Below are 24459 nucleotides of genomic sequence, written 5' to 3'. Positions count from 1 at the left end.
AACGTTCTGCTCTCAGTGAGTTCCAGAGAGCCCATGGCCACAACAGTCTGAGAGAATGACCTTTGTCTAGGGCAGATGGAGCCCAGGAGGACTGAATCCCTTTTGGTGTCTTGTTCTGTACATCTGCAGATGTTGGCTCTGCTGTTCACAGCTCTGCACCCGTATCACTTTCTTACCCCTACCATTTAGCATGGACTTTACTTTCTGCTTAGCTATGACTTATCTTAGCCAGTTATGTGTGTTGAATGTCTTCCAACTGCTTCCCTACCCCGTCTCCACCCTTTTCCACCCTGCTGTGTGTCCTAGGAGGCTGACCTGTCTTAAAGGGCTCCCCTGGCCTCTGGCCTCCTAATGGCTTCGGCCCATGTGGAAGCCTGACAGGAGATGCTCATTATCCAGCTCCTTCCCATGCAGTTGCTGATGACTTTGGTGACCAGACAGCCTTTCCCACACTCCTCTCTTTGGGTTCTGGAATTCTGGAAAGCCCTCTTGGAGGCCGTTAGGCCTAGGGTGGATAATGGCCCTCCCTGGTGCATGAGATCCTGGTTATTTCTCCATCCCTTGTGGTTTACTTGCCTACACTGATTGATGGATTGGTTGATTAAGATGGTCTTGCTTTGTTGCCCAGGCTGGAGTGCAGTGGTGCAATCATAGGTTACTGCAGCCTCAACCTCCTGGGCTCAAGTGATTCTCCCACCTCAGCCTTTGGATTAGCTGGGAACATAGGTGTGCCACCACACCAGATTAATTTTTAATTTTTTTGTGGAGACGGGGTCTCACTGTGTTGCCCAGGCTGGTCTGGAACTCCTGGGATCAAGCAATCCTCCTGCCTCGATCTCCCAAAGTGCTGGGATTACAGGCGTGAGCCACGGGCCCCCACCACCACGTTTTAGGAAATGTTCACATTGGAGTGTGTCCTCTGTTTCCAGCTGGGCCCCTGACTGGTCACTGTGGTCTAATGGAATGTGGTGCCAGCAGCTGCCAGCGCCTGCCCTCTGAGAGGGGTGCCGAGGGGCACACAGGAACAGACTGCCCCTACTGTTGGATGACTGGGTTAAGTCGCTTTCCCTCTCTGGGTCTCTGTTTTCCAATATTTAACATAAATGTTGTGGGCTAAGTGAAATCCAAGTCCCTTCCAATTCTAACATGAGATTGTCCCGGAATATCTATTTTGTGTTCTGAATTTAATAATCGTTGCAGAGGGCACCACAGGCAAATCTGTACTCTGAGTGGGTTGCTGCCACTCAATTATCTGACAGCAGCTGCGAACAGGTGGGCAGTGTGTTTTCCATAGGCAGCGACGACTTTTGGAGGTGGATTCAGAGGCACAACTAAACTGCGCGGCGCATCAGGGTTCAAGGGCATGGGGCTCCCGCAGCTGTGGCTGGGGCAGAGCTGGGGCTGGTCCCTCCCTCCGGGAGCACAGGGCGGGCGGTCCAGCCTCACGTCTCTCGGTCTCCAGCCACACCCGGCCCGCGCAGGGGGCCCAACAGACTTTTCCTTTTCGGGCCTCAGTCTTCTAGTCGGCAAGGGCGGACAATGACCCTTCTCGTCCCGCCAGAGGAGGCGACCGAGGGGCCTGAGCTCAGAGACCGGCCTTCGGGCTCAGGAGGCGCGAGCGCGGATCCAACCCGCGGGAGGAGCAAAGATCCCTGATGCGCGGCGGGGCAGGCGGGGCGGAGGACGGGGCCCACGCGATTGGTGCCCTGCCCTCCGCTCCAGCCAATGAGCGGCGAGGGCGACTTGGGGGCGGGACGGAATCAGCCTTTAAGTTGCAGTGACGCGCTGGCGTCGCGGCTGCGCTTCGTAGACGCCGCGTGTCCCGGGTTGTAGTCAGGCGTCGTCAGGTACCGCCCCGGCGCCGCAGTCTTGGGGCTCTGGCTTGGGCCCTGGCCGGGGTTCCCTGACGGCGGCGGGGGAGGTGGGCGGGCTCGGGGTGGCCGCGGCCGGGGTTCTGGGGATGCTGGCTGACGGGGCGCGCTAGGCCTCGGCCGGGGAACGAGTGCCGCTCCCGCGGCCGGTTTACTCTGCTGGCGGCTCGGACCCGGGCGCCCTGGAGTCGCCGGCAGTCGCGCATCTTCAGGTGGCAGGGGCGTGGCGCCCCACGGCTTGCAGGCCCGAGTACTGGTTCCAGCCTAGAGCGGCCGACTGGCGGGCGGGTGGGGCGGGAGGCAGGGAGAGGCTGAAGATGTGGCAGCTCCGCCTGCCAGACCAGGCGGAGCCGCCGCCCCCTGCGCTCGCGGCCTGTGGAGGCCAGGACTCGGCTCACCCGGCCCGGAGACCCCGAGGCGCCCCGGGGTTCCGGGGAGGAGGCCTTTGGGCACTCTCGGTTCCTGGGGTCGGCGGGGAGGCTGCGTTCTGGGGACGGGGGAGCTGTGCAGTAAACAGGTGGCCCTGGTCACGCGGCGGGGGCGCTGATGCAGCCTTGGAGGGCTGGGTCCTCCTGGCCTGCTTCTGCGCCCTGCAGATCGGCCTGCCCATCGCTCCCCTCTTCCAGCCTATGATTTTTTTTCTCCAGCTTCTGTCGAAATAAAGAAAATTACGGAAGCAGAACCTTCCTTACAGTAATGTGCAGGTTAATTAGATGGTGGGGAATGGGGGGCAACAGGATTTTCAGCATGAAAACCTCCCTTTGAGGGCTTTTTGCAAATCCTGCTGAACATCAATAAATGGGCCTGACCGGTGTCTTTCCTCGGTCGCCTTCCCGGGCCGGACGGGAGGGGTCATTTTCCACCCTTTGCTGGCGAGAGGACTGAGGCCCGAAGTCACCTGGGCACTCACCCTGTGACCCACCGTCTCCTTTTGTCACTCTACATCTTACCTTTTTGGTGTTGTTTTACTTCTTAGATAAATTACGGTGATAAGGGGGAAAAGAGAGTGACTTTGGAATGAAGTGGCTTTACCTTAAGAAATGACTAATGTTCAGTTTCTAAGTTCTAAATTTCTTCGTCTGGGATTGAAAGGGTTTCTGTGGATAAGCTAGTTCTTTCAGTTAACCCCGGAACTGTTCTTTAGATTGTAATCCATCACTCTTATCCATGTGAAATAACAATAGACTCCTTTCATTAGAGTATCCTGGTTCTGTCTTTAGATGAGTCTTTTCATAAAAACAAGAGTTAAATTAAAAAGCTTATTTTTGGCCAGGCACGGTGGCTCACACCTGTGTAATCCCAGTACTTTGGGAGGCCCAGGCAGGCGGATCACCTGAGGCCAGGAGTTTGAGACCAGCCTGGCCAACATGGTGAAACCCCATCTCTACTAAAAATACAAAAATTAGCCAGACATCGTGGTGCGCGCCTGTAATCCCAGCTACTCGGGAGACTGAGGCAGGAGAATTGCTTGAATCCGGGAGGCAGAGCTTGCAGGGAGTTGAGATCATGCCACTGCACTCCAGCCTGGGCGACAGACTCCGTCTCAAAAAAAAAAAAAAAAAAAAAGATTATAGTTTTGGGTTTGCAGTTTTTCATGGTGTTTAAGATTAGTTTTGCATCCCCCCCTCCCAAAGAAAAACCCAGTATAACTTTAAATAGTAAACTTTTTTAAAAGACATTTTTTTCCTTCAAAGCAACTGTCTTAATTTGTATTATCCCATAGCTTGTCTTTATTACAGTTATTTGTGTGCATATTTTATGCCCTTTAGTGAGTTCTTGAGGACCAGTCAAATCTCAAACATTTACAAATAGCGATGAAAGCACCGAATTTGGATGTGTGTGGAGGATGTGCTGTAGTTGACCCCAATCCTTTCTGAGTAGTAAAACTAGTTGTTTGCCAATGATGCACTTGACTTGAATTTTAGCCAGAATACTGATTACGTAAAAGAGACTTCTGTTGGTAGAACTTTTTTTTTTTTTTTTAAAGGCCTGTGTTTGTGAATGGTTACCTCAGGAAAAGTAAATATTTGTCAAAATAGCAAGAACAAATTTACTCCTCAAGTTGAATATTTTAAGTGGCTTTTGGATGACTTTACACTGACTATTCTTTTAGAGTAAGAAAATAGTTTTTAAGAGCATAGGCTAGGCCGGGTGCGGTGGCTCAAGCCTGTAATCCCAGCACTTTGGGAGGCCGAGGCGGGCGGATCACAAGGTCAGGAGATCGAGACCATCCTGGCTAACACGGTGAAACCCCGTCTCTACTAAAAAATACAAAAAACTAGCCGGGCGAGGTGGCGGGCGCCTGTGGTCCCAGCTACTCGGGAGGCTGAGGCAGGAGAATGGCGTGAACCCGGGAGGCGGAGCTTGCAGTGAGCTGAGATCCGGCCACTGCACTCCAGCCTGGGCGACAGAGCCAGACTCAGTCTCAAAAAAAAAAAAAAAAAAAAAAAGCATAGGCTAAATTAACTTCAAAATGGAGCCTTTTGTGGAAATTCTACTGTAGGTGTGTTCTAATGTAGATGGATGGGCTAGATGGAGAGAGTAATGGTAGCCTGAAGGACTCTGTTAATTATGTGGATGAAACTTTCAGTGTTAGAATTCTAGCTTGCCAAGAGCAATTTGTTCTCATTTCCGGGACCTGAGTATGGGCCTCAGGTAGATACATGATAGCAACCTGGAACACATTGTTTTGACCTTTAAAGGCCATTAGATCTAATGAAGTAAACTCTTGATGAAGAGATGAGTTCTTCTAGATGAGGTCAGACAGTGAACACCCCCTCTTAGAGTTAGACTCAACTTGGTCAGGGATAGGTGATCCCATAGTCTTGATCACTTGCTACCTTGACTCCCTCAGGAGTCCTAAGTAAGACTGACCTCGTTTATTTGACAAAGGCCCACAGGATGCCCAACCTGGGCTAGGTTCTAGGAATGCAAAGTGAATTTTACTGTTTTGTAAGGAGCTTAGAGTATAGACTTACAGGCGTAAAAACAAGTGGCCTGAAGTGTTAGGACCCGTTACAAGTCTGCACAGTCCCGGGGAGTCTTTAGGAGGCACTTAAATGGTAACTTCTATAGGGAAGGGTGAAAAAAAGCTAATGTGGATGCTAATTATGCCTAGAAAAAATAACCAAATGTTAATGGTTGTCATGCAAGTATAAAATTGCAGGTAATTTTCTTGTCTGTGTTTTCTAATTTTTTATCAACTGAAAAATGGTGTGTGTGTGTGTGTCTTTTTAAACAGTTTTAAAAAGAAATCATGGCACTGTTGATTCTGATATTTCAGAAACTGGCTAGTTTTAAGGGCAAAAGGGAACTGAGTGGCCATTTTGTGCTGGATTTGGCACAATAACATTAACCCATTTAATCCTCAGTAACGCTTCAACCTCATTTTACAAATGGGGAAATTGAAGCTCAGAAAGATTGACAGCATCACCCAGAGTTGCTCTTAAGAACCACAGACAGAATTTAAAATCCTGGTCTCCAAACTCTGTATTTTCCACTTGATTCTCCTGGTTTTGAAACCTCTGGAGAAGAGGATATTATTGATGTTGGCTATTTTCAAGTCCATCTTAATTCTGCTGTAAGATTTCTCATACAGTGCCAAGCACAGTAACTTGAACACAAAAGGTTCTTTAATAGAAATGCATTTACAGGATTTTGATATGTCAAGGCGCATCTAGTTTCTGACCTTTCCCAGTCGAATTAAATATCCAGACTTCATCTTAAAAACCTTAAGAATAGCTGACCCAGTGGTGTACGCCTGTGGTCCCACCTCCTCCTGAGGCTGAGGCAGAAGGATCCCTTGAGTTTGAGGCCAACTTGGGCAACATAGCTGAGACTCCATCTGTAAGTGAAAAGAAGCAAAAACCTTGAGAATGAGTATTAGTAATGTTTTGAATGTTATTATTTTGTCACCAGTTATTCTTTAATAAAACTGCCTAAACTTGACAGGTAAATGAATTTTTCATTCCATTTCTGTTGGAAATTAGCTGTGCAGATAACTTTTATATAAAATAAGAATGTTGAATTTAGATAATCTCAAGATATATATATATTTTGAGACACGGTCTCACTTTATTGCCCAGGCTGGAGTGCTGGTGGCATAGATCGTGGCTCACTGCAGCCCAGAACGCAAGGCTCAAGAGATCTTTCCACCTTAGTCTCCTGAGTACTTGGGACTACAGGTACACGCCGCCACACCTGTCTAATTTTCGTATTTTTTATAGAGACAGGGTCTCCCCATGATCTTTAACTCCTGGGCTTAAGTGATCTGCCTTGGCCTCCCAAAGTGCTGGGATAATAGGCGTGAGCCACCATGCCTGGCCCTAGAAAGTTGTTACAGTTTAGAGCACCACTAAGTATTGCCTGAGTGTTTTACTGCTAATTTGATAGGCAAAAATTAATATTCTAATTTTTTAGTTGATCAAACAATTCATACTGAGTAAAGCATAAAGAGCCCAAGAAGGAAATCATATATGAGTATTTTAGACTTCGCAGTAGTATTTTGGGGAAGCTCTGTATGGTACGATTAGACATTTTCGCTAGCAGCTACCTCCAGTTTGATGATTCTTACATCACTTTTTTTTTGATTGTTGGTACCCACCCCTTTGAGATAAAGTCTGATGAAAGTTATGGACCTTCCTCTTGGAAAAATATGAGTCTGCATATAATTCTGCATTTTATTTCAGGAGATTTTGGACTCTCTGCAGACTGTCCCTGGATCGTGGGTTAAAAATCTGTATTCTGGTCTGAACCGTGGGAAGAAAAAATAGTCGGTGAGTCTTTGGCAAACTGGAGTGCTGGATTTTGTTTAGTAATTGCAAATTCTTGAACATGCTGGATTTATTGGGTAGTGCCAAGTTTAAAGGGAAGTAAGCCAAACTCCAAGTATTATGTTCTGCTAATTTGGCAGCTCAAATCAGGAGTGCTGTGAGATTATACATGGTTTGACTTGTCATTGGTAGACTTCTGTTGAAACATGAATTAACTAGTCTTTTAGAAAGTAAGTATAGATAGAATAAATATGCCTAGTTTTTGGCAACTTTCTCCTAATCATGAATTTATCTTTAAGCCTCTTTTTTTTTTTTCTTCCTTCCAGAGGTGATTCCTATGCACGTGCTCTAATTTCCTTTTAATTGTTAGTTTCTTTCATAGTTTAGTTTTTACTTCATGGCTTATCAGGATGCTTAATGGTAAATTGGGTACAAAGAGGTGTGTGAAGCCTTGTGGAGGGGCTGGTTTTAGGGCTGGGGATGACCGAGAGAGTAGCCCTGACTCTGCCTTATGTGATGGGGTGGCAGGGCAAACACCAGCCTGCTCAGTGATGTTTAGACTTTAAGGCTCATACAAGTAACAGATTGTAGTTTGTAGTTTGACAGTCTGTAGTTCTCAGTTACCTTTTGCTAACAATAGCTTTTTTTTTTTTTTGAGACAGAGTTTCACTCTTGTTGCCCAGGCTGGAGTGCAATGGTGCAATCTTGGCTCACTGTAGCCTCGGCCTCCCAGGTTCAAGCGATCTTCCTGCCTCAGCCTCCTGAGTAGCTGGGATTACAGGCATGCACCACCATGCCTGGCTAATTTTGTATTTTCAGTAGAGATGGGGTTTCTCCATGTTGGTCAGGTTGGTCTCAAACTCCCGACTTCAGGTGATCTGCCTGCCTGGACCTCCCAATGTGCTGGGATTATAGGCATGGGCCACTGCACCCGGCCAACAATAGCTTTTATGCTACAATTTTTTGAGGATAAGTTTTGTAGAAACAACCATCCTAGCAGAATAGATTGTTTTGTTTGGGAATCTTATATATATGTGTGTGTGTGTGTGTATGTGTGTATTTATGTACGTATGTATGTGTTTGGTCTAATTCAACTTACTATGAACACTTTAAAGCTATTATAAGTTAGCATTCTTTTCCTAGTCTTTTTGCCTTTCACCTTTATGATAAATTTGACCTACAGAAGTTTTAGATATTTGTGGCTAAATAAAAGACTTTAGGCTGGGCACAGTGGCTCACACCTTTAATTTGAAAACTTTGGGAGGCTGTGGTGGGCGGATTGCTTGAGCCCAGGAGTTCAAGACCAGTCTGGGAAACATGGCAAGACCCCCATCTCTACGGAAAATACAGAAATTAGCTGGGTGTGGTGGTGCCCGCCTGTAGTCCCAGCTACTAGAGAGGCTGAGGTCGGGTAATTGCTTGAGCCAGGGAGATTGAAGCTGCAGTGAACCGTAATCATACCACTGCACTCCAGCCTGGATGACAGAGTGAGACCCTGTCCTCTCCACCCTCGAAAAAAAAAAAAAAAAAAAAAAGATTTGACTTTTTGTAGTTTAGATCTTTGGTGTTAAGCAATTCCCATACCCCAGAAGTCAACTTTTTCCTCTCCACACCTGTTGTTTTTATTTTAGGATGGTCCCTTTTATTTTGGTAGAAACCAAATTCTACCTTAATTGCTTCACTCTCCATATAGAAGGACAAATGAGTTGTCAGTCCCGCTGTCTCCTGCCCCATGCCTAGTCTCTGGCAGTCTTCTCTGATTTGGTTTCCCTGCCTCTGGTCTCTGCCCTACGATTGTAGCTGTCTCATAGCATCGTGCCTGATGGTATTGAACTGTGGTAGGCGCTTAACAAATACTTAGTGTTTAGTAGGTATTCAGTCAACACACAGTTCATTAGCTCTGGAAAGAGTCTTACTCTTACTGATTGGTTGATTGATTGATTGATTGACAGGGTATCACTCTGTTGCCCAGGCTGGCCTCAAACTCTTGGACTCAAGTGACCCTCCTGCTTCAGCCTCCTGAGCAGCTGGGGGCTACAGGCACAAACCACCAAGATTCTCACTCTTTTTTTTTCTTTTATAGAGACTGTGTTGCCCAGGCTGGTCTTTAACTCCTTGGCTCAAGCAGTCCTCCCATCTTGGCCTCCCGAGGTGCTGGAATTACAGATGTGAGCTACTGCGCCTGGCTATTTTTTTTTTTTTCTTGATACTGGGCCTTGCTCTGTCTCTTGGGTTGGAGTACAGTGGCACAGTCTCAGCTCACTGTAGCCTCAACTTCCAGGCTCAAGCAATCCTCCCACCTCAGTCTCCCAAGTAGCTGGGACTACAGGTGCACACCACTACACCCAGCTAATTTTTCAATTTTTTGTGGTAATGGAGTGTTGCTATGTTGCCCAGGCTGGTCTCAAACTCCGGGGCTCATGTGATCCTCTGGCCTCAGCCTCCCAAAGTACTAAGATTATAGGCATAAGCCAAGGATTCTCACTCTTAATGCATTCTCTTTTCTTTGGACAGATCTGGTTTTTCTGCTTGAAGGACACAATGTTTTCCAAACTAGCACATTTGCAGAGGTTTGCTGTACTTAGTCGAGGAGTTCATTCTTCAGTGGCTTCTGCTACATCTGTTGCAACTAAAAAAACAGTCCAAGGCCCTCCAACCTCTGAAGACATTTTTGAAAGGGAATATAAGTATGGTGCGCACAACTACCATCCTTTACCTGTAGCCGTGGAGAGAGGAAAAGGTACGTTTCAAATTAATCCGTCTCTTCCCTTTTCTTGAAACCTTTTATTAAAAAAATTGCTTCCATATTTTCTCAATATACATTTTTCCAGATGTATTTAATGTATATATTGCAGACACAGTTAATTCTTTTTTTTTGATTTTGCTTTGTTTTTTTTTGGGACGGAATCTCACTCTGTCACCCAGTTTGGAGTACAGTGGCACAATCTGGGCTCACTGAAACCTCTGCCTCCCAGGTTCAAACGATTCTCCTGCCTCAGCCTCCTGAGTAGCTGGGACTATAGGCATGCGCCACCACACCCGGCTAATTTTTGTATTTTTAGTAGAGATGGGGTTTCACCGTGTTGGCCAGGCTGGTCTCGAACTCCTGACTCTGTGATCCTCCCACCTTGGCCTCCCAAAGTGCTGGGATTACAGGTCTGAGCCACTGCACCCGGCCAGTTAATTCATTTATTGAGTGTCTAGTGCTGCTGTGTTAGGTGCTATGGAGGCTTCAAAGAGGAACCATTGTCTTTGTCATGTGGACCTTACCAAGAGGGAATGCAAGAGAAATAAGGAAAGTACGGTCATATTGCTGTCATTTTTTTCTTTTAACTTTTATTTTGGCGTAATTTTAGACTTAAGAAACATTGTAACAAGTAGTACTAATATTTTTCTTCTACTCTTCTCCCAGATTTTCCAAGTGCTAACGTTTTACTGCTTTGGTCTTAGTGTGTTCACTCCCTTCTTTTCTCTCCTCCCACGCCTGCATATTGTACATTGTTTTCTGACCTGTTTTGAGAGGAAGTTGCAGACATGACTCTCCTTTTTTGAGATGGAGCCTCGCTTTGTTACCCAGGCTGGAGTGCAGTGGCACGATCTTGGCTCACTGCAAATTCTGCCTCATGGGTTCAAGCGATTATCACACCTCAGCCTCCAAGTAGCTGGGATTACAGGCACGTGCCACCACACCTGGCTGATTTTTGTGTTTTTAATAGAGATGGGGTTTCACCATGTTAGCCAGGCTGCTCTCCAACTCTTTTGACTTCAGGTGATCCACTTGCTTCAGGCCGGCCTCCCATAGTGCTGGGATTACAGGTGTGAACCACCATGCCTGGCCATACATGACGTCTCTTTTTTTTTTTTTGAGACGGAGTCTCGCTCTGTCGCCTGGGCTGGAGTGCAGTGGCCGGATCTCAGCTCACTGCAAGCTCTGCCTCCCGGGTTCACGCCATTCTCCTGCCTCAGCCTCCAGAGTAGCTGGGACTACAGGCGCCCGCCACCTCGCCTGGCTAGTTTTTTGTATTTTTTAGTAGAGACGGGGTTTCACCGGGTTAGCCAGGATGGTCTCGATCTCCTGACCTTGTGATCCGCCCGTCTCAGCCTCCCAAAGTGCTGGGATTACAGGCTTGAGCCACCGCGCCCGGCCTTTTTTTTTTTTTTTTGATAAGAAGTTTCACTCTTGTTGCTTAGGCTGGAGTGCAATGGCGTGATCTTGGCACACTACAACCTCTACCTCTCGGGTTCAAGTGATTCTCCTGCCTCAGCCTCCTGAGTAGCTGGGACTATAGGCCCACACCACCACGTCCAGCTAATTTTTATATTTTTAGTAGAGACAGGATTTCATCATGTTGGCCAGGCTGGTCTTGAACTCCTGACCTCGGGTGATCCACCCGCCTCAGCCTCCCAAAGTGCTGGGATCATAGGCATGAGCCACCGCGCCCTGCCACATGACATTTCTTTACCTATAGATACTTAGTGTGTCTTTCCTAAAACACAGTGACTTTTTGAGATAGGGTCTCGTTCTGTTGCCCAGGCTGGAGTACAGTGGCGATCATGGTTCACTGTAGCCTGGAACTCCTGGCTTCAGGTGATTTGCCCACCTCAGCTTCCCAAGTGTTTTTTTTTGTAGAGATTCGATTCTGCCCGTGTTGAGATCACTCCTGGTCTCAAGTGATCCTACCGCCTCAGCCTCCCACAGTGCTGGGATTGCAGGTGTGAGCCACTGTGCCCAGCTGACTTTCTCTTTTATAACCATAGAGTAATTGTAAAAATCAAGAACACTGGTACAGCACCGTGAGTCTGGAGACCTAATCCAGATGTTGTTTGTTCTCTTTTATAACAAAAGAAAAACCTCCGATGAGTTGCATTCAGTTGTCATGTTTAGTCTTCTTTAACCCAGAGCAGTTCCTCAATTCTTCTTGGTTGTCTTGGTCTTCTTTCCCTTTGTGTTAAGTATCTTGTGGGGACAGAGTGTAAAACTCTGTAAATACCCAGTTACTCATGAACTTTTACACACAATTTTAGCATCCACTAATGATTCTTGCCTGAATAAATGATTACTGTGATAGTTGCCAAATGGTGATTTAATCTACAATTTGGAATAAATAACAGCCTTAACCAAATAAAACCAAAATTTATTACTTAGCTTTGTACCAGAAAATGACAATATAAGAGTATCACACATTTTTGTCATTTGCCTGTATTTTATTTGGTGCCAGTATTATAGACATATCTTCTTTTGAACTATGGAAAATCTGTTTCATATTACATGACACGGCAACATTGTTTTACTTTCCCACTAGCAATATATGAGAGTGCCAATTTCTTCAGATCCTGTCAAAACTTGTTTTTTTTAATTATAACCATCTCAGGGAGTGTGAGATGGTATCTCATTGTGGTTTTAACTTGCATTTTCCTAATGATTAGTGACGTTGAACATCTTTTCATGTGTTTCTTAGCCATTTGTATATCTTCTTTGAAGAAACAGCTATTCAAGTCTTTCTTCATTTCTTAAATTGGGTTGTTTGTCCTTTTGAAATTGAGTTGTAAGAGTTCTGGAAGTTAGATCTTATCAGACACGTGATTTACAATTTTTTTTTTTCCATCCTAAGGGTTATTATAGACGATTTCTCATAATTTTTGTCTGTTATGTATAACTTCTGCTTTTTTATTTTAAAATTTTATTTATTTATTTTATTTTATTTATAGGCAGGATCTTGCTCTGGTGCCCAGGCTGGAGTGCAGTGGCACAATCTCAACTCACTGGATCCTCTACCTCTCAGGCTCAAGCAGTCCTCCCACCTCAATCTCTGTAACTGGGACCATACCCATGCCCGGCATTTTTCTGTAGAGTCAAGGGTTTTGCTGTGTTGTCCAGGCTGATCTGGAACTCCTGGGCTCAAGCGATCCCTGCCTTGGTCTCCCAAAGTGCTAGGATGACAGGCATGAGCCATGGCTCCTGGCCTAACTTCTCTTAAATTCTAATTTTGGGTCCTAAATTTTAGAATTAGGTAAAGGTTTTACTCCAGAGTTTATAACCTTTTTGTGTTATTTTTGTTAAATGTGTATTTTGAAGCCAGGCAGACAAAATACAATTCTTAATAATTCCTTACAAATCAAAGTTTATTATGCCTGAGCTAAAACAAGCTTTAACTACAAATATATAAATATGACATATATATATATAACTGCATATAACTATAACTATATATATATATAAAACTACAAATATATAAATAGAGGTTCATATATAGGCATTCAGCGGGCTTGCTAGCACTCTTAATCTTTGGACTTCATGCCACATAGTAACTGTCTAAAATAATTTTCCTTTCTTATGTATTTAGGTATTTACTTATGGGATGTAGAAGGCAGAAAATATTTTGACTTCCTGAGTTCTTACAGTGCTGTCAGCCAAGGGCATTGTCACCCCAAGATTGTGAATGCGCTGAAGAGTCAAGTGGACAAATTGACCTTAACATCTAGAGCTTTCTATAATAACGTACTTGGTGAATATGAGGAGTATATTACTAAACTTTTCAACTACCAGAAAGTTCTTCCTATGAATACAGGTAAAACATTTCCTTTTTTTGTTAAATACCCTCAAAAATAACCTTTTTATTTTTTGATAGTTTAACATTTTAAAAAATCCGAACATTTTTCTCTCCTGATAGGAGTGGAGGCTGGAGAGACTGCCTGTAAACTAGCTCGTAGGTGGGGCTATACCGTGAAGGGCATTCAGAAATACAAAGCAAAGATTGTTTTTGCAGGTATGTGAAATTAAATATTAATTTCTATGACTGAAACATACAATATAATTTACTGTGGCCAGGCGTGGTGGCTCATGTAATCCTAGCACTTTGAGAGGCCAAGACAGGAGGATTCCTTGAGCCCAGGAGTTCAAGACCAGCCTTCTGGGCAACATAGGGAGACCCTGTCTCTATTTAAAAAAAAAAAAAATATATATATATATAAATATATACACACACACACACACTCTCTTATATATTTTATATATAAAAAACACATATAATTTATTATTTTAATTTACTGATGAAATACTTGTAATATGTTTTGCCTAGTACAGGGTACGTATTTGCTGAATGTTTCATAACAATTAATGAGGGATTTCCTGTTCTTGGAGATTATTTCTTCATGTATGGGTTTTTCTTTCTGAACTCCCTATTCCTCTCATTTGCCTGTCAGATTTTTTTTATAGCAGTTATCCAGTTAATTAGATAGTCTTACTGGTGGAGGGTTTGTGTTGGGTGCTGGGGTTGGGTGAAGTTAGTGTGGGGCCATGGCCTACATAGAGTGTGGTTTGAATCTTGATATTGGAGGTGCTGTTATGCCATGTTCCTCTTAGAAGCTGTTGGAAAGAGGAGGCTTGGAATTGCCCTTGTTAGGCTTCTGGGACTGGTTGAAAGGAATAACTTGAATTTTGGTTAGGGAGACTAATAATTAATTGAGTAGATGTAGTTTGACTGTTGGATTCTTTATATGATGTTCACTTGTTTTTTAAGCTTTATTTTTTTAAAAATAGGTATGTATAGATTTGTCGCTATAATGGTCAAAGTTCATTCTTGTGATCATTGAAATCATTAAATATTCTGCCGTGTGAACACATGCAGTTAAATGATAAACCCCATAACATAATAGAATCCAGAGTTCAACTGAAGGCCAGAGGTAATTGGTATTTGAGGGGACAGATTGGTATTCCCAAAGAAGAAATCTTTGCAAAACTCTGTAACTTGCCGTTTAAAAATCTTGTGCTTTCATTGTAGGACAACATAACTGTCTCTTGCGAACAAAAATGGTGTTTCTGGTGACTTTCATTCTTATAGACTATGTCCAGTCTCTTTCTTAATAGCAAAGGGTGCAAAGATGTTTTCACCTGAGTATTGAAAGAAGCTGGTGAGTCAGTGGGGTGGAGAGACAGAGGAAGACTGTCCCTAACTGTAAGTCCCTTATACCTGCAGGGTAAGTGACTGAGGATGAGGTTCCTGAGGCTAGGCAGGGGAAAGAAAATAGGCTTATGGTCTAATCAGTGCATTTCTTCTTAAACAAACCTAGTCAAAATCAATGTGCTATTGTTTATGGACAAGTAAAAGAAGAGATTACTTGTAGGTAAGGGATGCTGATGAAAGAGGCTTTGTAAGAATAGTAATTAGAAACAAGATGAAGCCAAAATACGATAATCCAGCACTGATTAATTGAGTTGCTGCTGGCAGAGATGGTAAGAAGATAAAAACATTCATGATGTCACAAACTCCCAACCTCTCTGTTATTTTACATGGTGTCTTTCCTTCTTGAATTTAACCCTCTCTGAAACTATCCAGCTCACTTTACTGGTTTATGTTAGGTGTTTTTTCCCTACTAGAAAGGAAGCTCCCTGAGGACAGAAATCTTGCCAGTTGTGATCCTGATCTATTTCCCAACATTTTTTTTTTTTTTTTTTTTTTTTGAGACAGAGTTTCACTCTTGTCACCTAGTCTGCAGTCTGGAGTGCAATGCATAATCTTGGCTGACTGTAACCTCCGCCTCCAGGGTTCAAGCGATTCTCCTGCCTTAGCCTCCTGAGTAGCTGGGATTACAGGTGCCCACTACCACGCCCAGCTATTTTTTATATTTTTAGTAGAGACAGAGTTTTGCCATGTTAGCCAGGCTGGTCTTGAACTCCTGACCTCAGGTGATCCGCCTGCCTCGGCCTCCCAAAGTGCTGGGATTATAGGCGTGAGCCACCGCACCTGGCTTCTCCAACATCTTTATTATTATTATTATTTTTATTTTTTGAGACAGAGTCTTGCTCTATCACCCAGGTTGGAGTGCAGTGGTGCGATCTTGGCTCACAGCAACCTCTGCTTCCTGGGTTCAAGCGATTCTCGTGTCTTAGCCTCCTGAGTAGCTGGGACTACAGGTGTGCACCACTGTGCCTGGCTAATTTTTGTATATTTAGTAGAGATGGGGTTTCACCATGTTGGCCAGGCTGGTCTTGAACTCCTGACCTCAGGTGATCTGCCCGCCTCAGCCTCCCAAAGTGCAGGGATTACATATGTGAGCCACTATGCCCGGCCTATTCCCCAACATCTAAAACAATGCCTCACATAGTAGATCCTCAGTCACCGTTATTAATGGATAAAAAATGTTCCAGAAGAAAGGGAAACCTCTGTCATTTAGCATCATAAAGGATTATAATATCAAGGAAGGCAAAATGGAAACATGTTTGGATTGCTTGAAGATCTTTTCTCCAAATGAAATTGGAAATGCATTCTGTTGTTGGCCTGCAGTATTGGAGTTTTGAAAGGAAAGCTGCTAATTGTCTGTGAAGGATATTCTCTTTCTCATATCAGTATCATAAATGCACCTTCTCTAGAAAACTCGCATTGAAGACCTCAATTACCTCAATTATTAGGGCTTGTTACTGGGTTGGGGATTATTGAAAGAAAAGTAAGTTATCTATCTGCAGGGGCTATATATTCCAGTCAAGAGGCTCAGCAGAGAGAATAGACTGAAATAGGAATTACAAGGCCAGACCTAATGGTCTTGTGTCATAGGAGCCATGGTGTTTAATATCAGACTTTGTTTTAACAATTGAAAGCCCACGGAAGGTGCACTAAGGCAAGCCCTTGATTTATTTTTTGAGTCAAACTTCTTGTGGTGTTTTGTGGGGATAGTGCTTATTGAATTTTGGGTTTCTTTGAAATAATCGCTGTTTGTTTCTCCTTTCTAGCTGGAAACTTTTGGGGTAGGACGTTGTCTGCTATCTCCAGTTCCACAGACGTGACCAGTTACGATGGTTTTGGACCATTTATGCCAGGATTCGACATCATTCCCTATAATGATCTGCCTGCACTGGAGGTATTTCACTAGCGTCATGGTGCTTAGCTCATTGTGAATAGAAATTAAAGCTGTTGAATATATGAATTCTAAATACATTATATGACAGTAATGCAAATTTATCTCACTTAAGTTAGGCCACGATTTCAGACTTGTTCCCAGTAGCGAGCAATTAGTTTCCAACACAGAGAAAGCTGAGTTCTGTGATCTACTCTGAACAGCCCGTCAGCTGCTTTAGATGTGTGTCCTTCATAACAATTAACTTGGGTGTACCTGCTTACTTGCTAGGTAAAATTTCTGTTTTTAGCTAGTTTTTTAAAGTGGAAGTGGAAGGCTTTTAAAGAAAGCCTTAAGTTGGCTTTAAAAGGCTATTTACTTTAGATTTAATTTAAGTAATTAATTTCTTTTTTTGAGACAGAGCTCACTCTATCGCCCAGGCTGAAGTGCAGTGGTACAATCTCGTCTCACTGCAAACTCCGCCTCCTGCGTTCAAGTAATCCTCCTGCCTCAGCCTCCCAAGTAGCTGGGACGACAGGCACACACCATCACACCCAACTCACTTTTCTATTTGCTTTAGAGACATGGTTTCGCCCTGTTGGCCAGGCTGGTCTTGAACACTTGACTTCAAGTGATCTGCCCACCTTGGCCTCCCAAGGTGCTGGGGTGACAGGCATGAACCGCTGTGCCCAGCCAGATTTAATTTATACTACATTTATATATTAGAAAACAGGCTGGGCATGGTGGTACATGCCTGTAATCCCAGTGCTTTGGGAGGCTAGGGCTGGAGGAGCACTTGTGTTTAGGAGTTCAAGACCAGCCTGGGCAGCATAGGGAGAGCCTGTCTCCACAAAAAAATTTAAAAATCAAGATCAGGCACGGTGGCTCACGCCTGTAATCCCAGCACTTTGGGAGGCCAAGGCAGGCAGATTGCTTGAGGTCAGGAGTTGAGACCAGTCTGGCCAACATGGTGAAACCCTGTCTCTACTAAAAATACAAAAAACAATTAGCTAGGTGTGGTGGTGCGTGCCTGTAATCCCAGCTACCTGGGAGGCTGAGGCAGAATTGCTGGAACCCAGGACACAGAGGCTGCAGTAAGCCAAGATCGTGCCGCTGTACTTCAGCTTGGGTGACAGAGTGAGACTCCATCTCCAAAAAAGAAATAAAAAAACCAAAATAAATAAAAAATTAGCTGGGCACGGTGTGCAGCTACTTGGGAGGCTGAGGCAGGAGGATCACCTTGAGCCCAGGAGTTTGAGACTTTAGTGGGCCCTGTTTGTGCCACTATACTCCAGCCTGGGCAACAGAATGAGGCAAAAAAGAAAATGTAGGCTAGTGTAACTTAAAGGTGAAGTGTTTGGAGCTTCTGATAATTGAATGGCAGTGAATTTGAAGTCTTCCACTTCAAATTCTTGTGAAGTCAGAATTTATGTTAGTGCAAAAACTTGTTTTGCATACTTCATAGAAAATACATGTGGTGTATGCTTTCAGATTTCCAAGTGTGGTAGAAAGATTTATTAAAACCTATTCCTATTTCTTTTGCAGCGTGCTCTTCAGGATCCAAATGTGGCCGCATTCATGGTAGAACCAATTCAGGGTGAAGCAGGCGTTGTTGTTCCGGATCCAGGTTACCTAATGGGAGTGCGAGAGCTCTGCACCAGGCACCAGGTTGTCACGTTTGCTGCCTGTGATAAGACTGAATGGGCTCCTGCCCTTAAATTACTTTCCACTAGAGGGCGATGGCATTCTAAGAGCTTAAGTACTTTCTAGTGCTTAGAAATGACTTTTTCCTGTCTCTGGCCTTGTCCTGGGCCCTGTGCAGAGCTGCAGATATGGCCTTAACAGCGTTTCCTTCCTCGCTGCTCTAAGAGCCTTTCACTGTGAGCCCCTGCAAGCCCTTTGTTGTATTCTCTCCTCCTTTCTCCCAGGGCTGATAGTAGTGTATTTTGTTTACCATTTGAGAGTTCTTGTCACATATTAAATGTTTGTGGAATAAACAAATAAATTAATTTGTTCCCAGAGGGTAGTTATGTCCAGAAAAGCCATACAAAACCCTCAGCTTTGCATCAGCACCTTTTCACTATGTAGAGCAGGGCAGAATGGGCCTCTAGGGAGAGAGTGGCCTGACAAAGGAAATAGTTGGTGAGTCTACAGGATTCTCATAGAATAGTCTTGAAATTGTGTGTGTAGTTAAAACATTTTTACAAATCCGAGGGCACATCAGAATTACACATTTATTGTTGGTAGGGGGACAGTGAAATAAAGATGGCTGTTTTCCCTGTGGAAATGAAAATGATCACTAATGGAGTTAAGTTTTTTTCCCCAATAGGTTCTGTTTATTGCTGATGAAATACAGACAGGATTGGCCAGAACTGGTAGATGGCTGGCTGTTGATTATGAAAATGTCAGACCTGATATAGTCCTCCTTGGAAAGGCCCTTTCTGGAGGCTTATACCCTGTAAGTTTCATGTCCCCCCTCTTTCCATTTCCTACTCTTGTAAAATATACCCCTGAAGTATTTATACATCAGCTGATTGTGACAATAATGCCTTTCAGATGGTTTGATTTTACCAAGTGTGCTGTAGGCCACTTGGAATATCTGTAATAAAAACATTTAAGGTACCAGTGTGTGACCCACTTACTTATTGCCTGAAGAATTGAGTGTGCCTTGGAATTTGCTATGACACTGGATTTGGGTGGGAACAATTCATCCTCAAAGGACTCCTGTAGACTCCTGTCCTTTTTTCCAGTGTTCAGAAGCATGGCATATTACTAATTGTTTAAAACCATGACTGGTGAACATAGAGACTGAAAAAATTAATGTTTGTTGTAGTTCATGTCTTGGGTTTGCCTTTCAGAGCCAGTAATTGTTACTGCCTCAGAGGTCTCTGAAGTATAGATGGTTTTGCTGAATAGACAAAACTTTTGCTAAAAAGAATTGCTCAGCTTTGGTTTTTAAGCATTTAAACAAAGCATTTCATCTCGACATTGGAAGGAATTGTGAAATTACATCATTGCAGAAATAGCTTTTCTCTTTTAGTTGCAAAAGTATATTGTTTTGTGCCATTTGTACCTGAAGTATTTGTAATGTTTTAGGGTATGACTTAGTTTGTTGCCAGTAGTTTTAGGCTGGCTGATGTAAACTCTTGTTGAAGTCATTAAGTATCAGCTTCTTGGCTGGGTGCGGTGGCTCACGCCTGGAATCCCAGCACTTTGGGAGGCTGAGGCAGGCAGATCACCTGAGGTCATGAGTTCGAGACCAGCCTGGCCAACTTGGTGAAACCACATCTCTACTAAAACTACAAAAAAATAAAAATAAAAATAAAAAATTGCGTGTGTGGTGTGGTGCTGGGCGCCTGTAATCCCAGTTACTTGGGAGGCTGAGGCAGGAGAATTGCTTGAGTCTGGGAGGCAGAGATTGCAGTGAGCTGAGATCACGCCACTGCACTCCAACCTGGGTGACAGCGAGACTCTGGGGATAAGAATGCTTAGTAGAATGCTTAGTGCTGAGAAATGACGTGGTGAATTGACCGTCTTTCAGGTGTCGGCAGTGCTATGTGATGATGACATAATGCTGACCATTAAACCAGGGGAGCATGGATCTACATACGGTGGCAATCCACTAGGCTGCCGAGTGGCCATCGCAGCCCTTGAGGTAAAAGCTGACACAGCCACACCATGTCTATTCTTTAAAGCAATGTTGAAGTGATGTTTAATTTGGGCCCACTGATATAATAAGACATTCAATAAGAATGCCAAATATTAGAAAACATGAAGTACAGAGGAAAAATTTTAGGAACAAGATATTCTCAAAAAGTAATTTAAACTTGGCCTAGTAGACTGGATTTCCTCCGTGGGCTTCCTGAGTTCACAGACACCTGGTGCTTTGGGTTCTTCGGCCCTGGCTGGCCCTCACAGAACTCTCAACTGTGACCCACCTGCCAGCCCCGTCTTTTTGCTTAGCAAGCAAGTCTTCTTTTAAGTGTGGATTTATAATGTTTTCAGACTGATTTTTTTAAGTGCCTGCTGAAGGCATGCAATTATTATGTAATCTCTGAGGCTAGATCTTTGTGGAGGGGAAGAAACTATTGCAGTTTAAGAATTACATTTCCTCCATTGACGTATTCAATTAATGACAGTATGTGAGTTGGATTAAATAATCTTTAATCCTTATTTTGCCATGAATGATTGGCAATAGATTTGTGACAAAGGCAAGGCTCTGAGCTAGTGTATGTTTAATTAGAAATTAATACAGGCTTTGAAAAATAGCAATGAAAGTTAAGTTCCTCTGGTCTTTAGTCATGTTTTTCCTGTGCTTACAGTCCCCGTTGTCCTCCAAAGAACAACAAAAAAAAGGACAGTCTTAACATTTATATACTTTTTTTAAATGTAGGTTTTAAAAGAAGAAAATCTTGCTGAAAATGCAGAAAAATTGGGCATTATCTTGAGAAATGAACTCATGAAGCTACCTTCTGATGTTGTAACTGCCGTAAGAGGAAAAGGATTGTTAAACGCTATTGTTATTAAAGAAACCAAAGGTATGGAGATAAAACTTTTACTCAAGATAATTTTTTTAGAAAGACCTAAAATACACTTGGTATTTTATTTAATTAATTAATTTATTTTTCGAGATGGAGTCTTGCTCTGTCTTCCAGGCTGGAGTGCAGTGGTGCGATCTTGGCTCACTGCAGCCTCTGCCTCCTGGGTTCAAGCAGTTCTCTGCCTCAGCCTCTTGAGTAGCTGAGATTGATTACAGGTGCGTGTCACCACGCCCGGCTAATTTTTGTATTTTTAATAGAGACGGGGTTTCACCATATTGGCCAGGCTGATCTCGAACTCCTGACCTTGTGATCCACTTGCCTTGGCCTCCCAAAGTGCTGAGATTACAGGCGTGAGCCACCATGCCCAGCTACACTTGTTTTTTGTTTTGTTTTTTTTTTAAGATGGAGTCTTGCTCTGTCGCCAGGCTGGAGTGTAATGGTGCCATCTCGGCTCACTGCAACCTCCAGTGCCCTGGTTCAAGTGATTCTCCTGCCTCAGCCTCCCAAGTAGCTGGTATTATAGGCACATGCCATCATGCCCAGGTAGTTTTTGTATTTTTAGTAGAGACGGGGTTTCACCATGTTGGTCAGTATGGTCTCGATCTCCTGACCTCGTGATCTGCCCGCCTCGGCTTCCCAAAGTGCTGAGATGACAGGCATGAGCTACCATGCCCAGCCACACTGGGATTTTAATTGGTTGTTGGTTCTGTTGAAACTGTTGACTGACATAAATGGCCAAGCCTTTTAGATAGATTATTGTCTGATTTATAATTACATTAAGAGTATAAAAAATATAGCTCTTTTCTAAATGAAGGCATATTTAACTAATTTGACTCTTGTTCCTTTAAGACATTTGTTTTTCTGCCTTAAGTTAGTCAGGCAGTATTTAGAGAGTTCAAGTTTTTTTGTTGGTGAGTCTGGACTAGAAAGTGTCCTCTTTGCTATCCTTCCCTCCCTCGCTTTCATGCTTTGTGTCAGTAGAGGTTATAGGAGCAGCAGTAATGATGACATGAATGACAGTGATGGTGTCAATAATAAAAGTAATGCTGGCTGTCACTTAATTGGGTGTTTTAGTACATCCATTATAACCCTTAAGTGTTCCTTGCTGGATTTTCTTGTGATAACTCTTCCTTTTAAAGCAACTATTCCAACCTCCCAACCTTGGCTGCACTTAAAGAATCACCTGGGGAGCTTTTTAAAAAAATGAGTCAAAGCCTGGCCTTACCCCAGGGATTCTGAATTGACGCATCTCGGGTGGGGCACGGGCATTAGCAATAGCCTTTAAGGTGATTCTGATGTGTAGCCAGGTTGAGAATCGTTGCCATAAAATGTTGAGCTCAGGAAGCGAGTCCCTTTTCAGAATGTGTAGTGTTCACTGGGTTTTGAGTATTGCCTATTTTATGTTAGTTAATCATCTGTATCATATCCAGGTTCCTTTTTTTCTTTTTTAAAATTTTATTTATTTATCTTATTTATTTATTTTTTGAGACAGAGTTTCGCTCTGTGGGGCTCGAGTGTCTGTCGCCAGGCTGGAGTACAGTGGCGTGATCTTGGCTCACTGCGACCTCTACTCCTGGGTTCAAGCGATTCTCCTGCCTCAGCCTCCTGAGTAGCTGGGACTACAGGCATGTGCCACCACACCCAGCTAATTTTTGTATTTTTAGTAGAGGTGGGGTTTCACCATGTTGGCCAGGATGGTCTCGATCTCTTGACCTCGTGATCTGCCCACCTCGGCCTCCCAAAGTGCTGGGATTACAGGTGTGAGCCACCGTGCCCAGCCCATACCCAAGTTCTTTTGCATTAGTTCCTTGTGTGATTAATACAGCAGCCTTAGCACTTTTGTTTGTCTTTTTTTTTGGCCTGATCTTTTTCATTTATGAAACACTATGATATGTCTAATCATATAATTCAAACCTAGTTATGTGCTTGCTGAAAAGTGAAAAGGAACTTCATTTTTAGGAGTAAAAACAAACCAAGCTTGCATCTCCAAGCTTTCCTTCCTTTTTTATTTAAAAAAAAATTTTTTTAAAGATGGTGTCTTGCTCTGTCACCAGGCTGGAGTGCAGTGGCGCGATCTCTGCTCACTGCAACCTCCACCTCCTGGGTTCAAGCGATTCTCCTGCCTCAGTCTCCCGAGTAGCTGAGACTACAGGTGCGCGCCATGGCACCCAGCTAATTTTTGTATTTTTACTAGAGACGGGGTTTCATCATGTTGGCCAGGATGGTCTTGATCTCTTGACCTTGTGATCTGCCCGCCCCGGCCTCCCAAAGTGCTGAGATTACAGGTGTAAGCCACCACTCCCAGCGCAAGCTTCCCTTATTTGAGCAAGTTCTGGGAATTTTGTTTTGCCAGGCTGCACTTTGCCCATACATATGGCAAGGGATGTTTAAACATTTATCTTTGAGCGTGTATGTTTTACTATTTTTCTTTAGATTGTGATGCTTGGAAGGTGTGTCTACGACTTCGAGATAATGGACTTCTGGCCAAGCCAACCCATGGTGACATTATCAGGTTTGCGCCTCCGCTGGTGATCAAGGAGGATGAGCTTCGAGAGTCCATTGAAATTATTAACAAGTCCATCTTGTCTTTCTGAGGGTAGCCAGCTGTTTTCAGAGCGAGCTGGAGACAGGTGGTCCTGTAAAAGCTTTGTTCTTAATGCGGGCACATTCCACTCCCATGAGTCTTCAAAAACTTTTTTTTTGGAATATATGTTTTTTTCAGTTGATACATAATAGAACAACGTTTCTGACCCTGCCATTTGCTTTGTAATGTAACTAAGAGAATGTAATGGCATATATATTCAGTGAAAGTGTTTTGATGTGCACGTGTACTTTCTAAGTGAAATGCATCTATATACAAACAGCCTCTAAATCAAGTTCTTCAGTATAATTTATATATGTTTTTATAATTTCCTCACTGGTATAAGTGTTTCATATTTGAAAAAGTTATCTCTGGGGTATTACATAAAAGTCTTCACCTTATAAAATGAAATCATTGTTATTGAATTTTAGGAAGGATTAATGGTTAAATGTATGTAAAATACTAACATTAAGTAAACTTCATATTGGCCAACACCAGGGTTGTATTCTATGGATGTCATTATTTTGAATGAAGAATTAGTGTTTAACATTCCTAAAATGTTTGAGTGCTTGATTATAATTTGTAAAAAATGTTTATTTTCAATATTTCTTTAAATTTAAAATAAAGCTTATATTTCAGATGTCTGTTTTGTGATGAATATTAACCTTAAAAAGAAGAAGCTGAGGCAAAATTAATACAGAATGTTTAGGTGGGCCAAGGCTGGGGACTGCAGCTCAGGACACACTTCCAGGTTGCCCTGGAGAGTTCTCCAGAGAACATTTTTTAAAGAAAAAAGGATAGATCAGCTGCTCTTATGCCCTCTACTGACACAAGGTGAAGGGGTGATTACAAAAGTTGTTTGT

At 43.5% G+C, this 24459-nt stretch overlaps 1 protein-coding gene across 8 annotated transcripts; it reads left to right on the top strand.

The window, feature by feature from the left end:
* Positions 1 to 1743: 1743 nt before the first annotated feature.
* Positions 1744 to 24240, top strand: OAT (ornithine aminotransferase). 8 transcript variants are annotated; one of them, XM_025395592.1, is made up of 11 exons: positions 1744 to 1847; positions 6560 to 6646; positions 9158 to 9383; positions 12988 to 13212; positions 13315 to 13410; positions 16371 to 16498; positions 18020 to 18142; positions 18804 to 18932; positions 20016 to 20129; positions 20868 to 21012; positions 23449 to 24240. In XM_025395592.1, exons 3-11 carry the CDS (start codon positions 9185 to 9187, stop codon positions 23607 to 23609), a joined length of 1320 nt encoding a protein of 439 aa, XP_025251377.1. In that variant the 5' UTR covers positions 1744 to 1847; positions 6560 to 6646; positions 9158 to 9184; the 3' UTR covers positions 23610 to 24240. The 8 variants fall into 8 exon arrangements, with proteins under 8 accessions (XP_025251377.1, XP_025251378.1, XP_025251379.1 ...); XM_025395593.1 differs by having other exon boundaries at positions 6560 to 6873; XM_025395594.1 differs by lacking the exon at positions 6560 to 6646 and having other exon boundaries at positions 1744 to 1842.
* The last annotated feature ends 219 nt before the right edge of the window (positions 24241 to 24459 follow it).

Source organism: Theropithecus gelada, chromosome 9 (genome assembly GCF_003255815.1).
Source record: "Theropithecus gelada isolate Dixy chromosome 9, Tgel_1.0, whole genome shotgun sequence".
Lineage (NCBI taxonomy): Eukaryota > Metazoa > Chordata > Mammalia > Primates > Cercopithecidae > Theropithecus > Theropithecus gelada.
This window is presented reverse-complemented; position numbering and strand designations above follow the sequence as displayed.

What these genes read in the sequence shown, in the direction of transcription:
- OAT (XM_025395594.1), top strand. Translation starts at nt 9,185, where the DNA reads ATGTTTTCCAAACTAGCACATTTGCAGAGGTTTGCTGTACTTAGTCGA. An exon ending in AGCCGTGGAGAGAGGAAAAG is followed by an intron (nt 9,384 to 12,987) that starts GTACGTTTCAAA and finishes TTATGTATTTAG; the next exon opens with GTATTTACTTATGGGATGTA. An exon ending in TGGCCATCGCAGCCCTTGAG is followed by an intron (nt 20,130 to 20,867) that starts GTAAAAGCTGAC and finishes TTTTAAATGTAG; the next exon opens with GTTTTAAAAGAAGAAAATCT.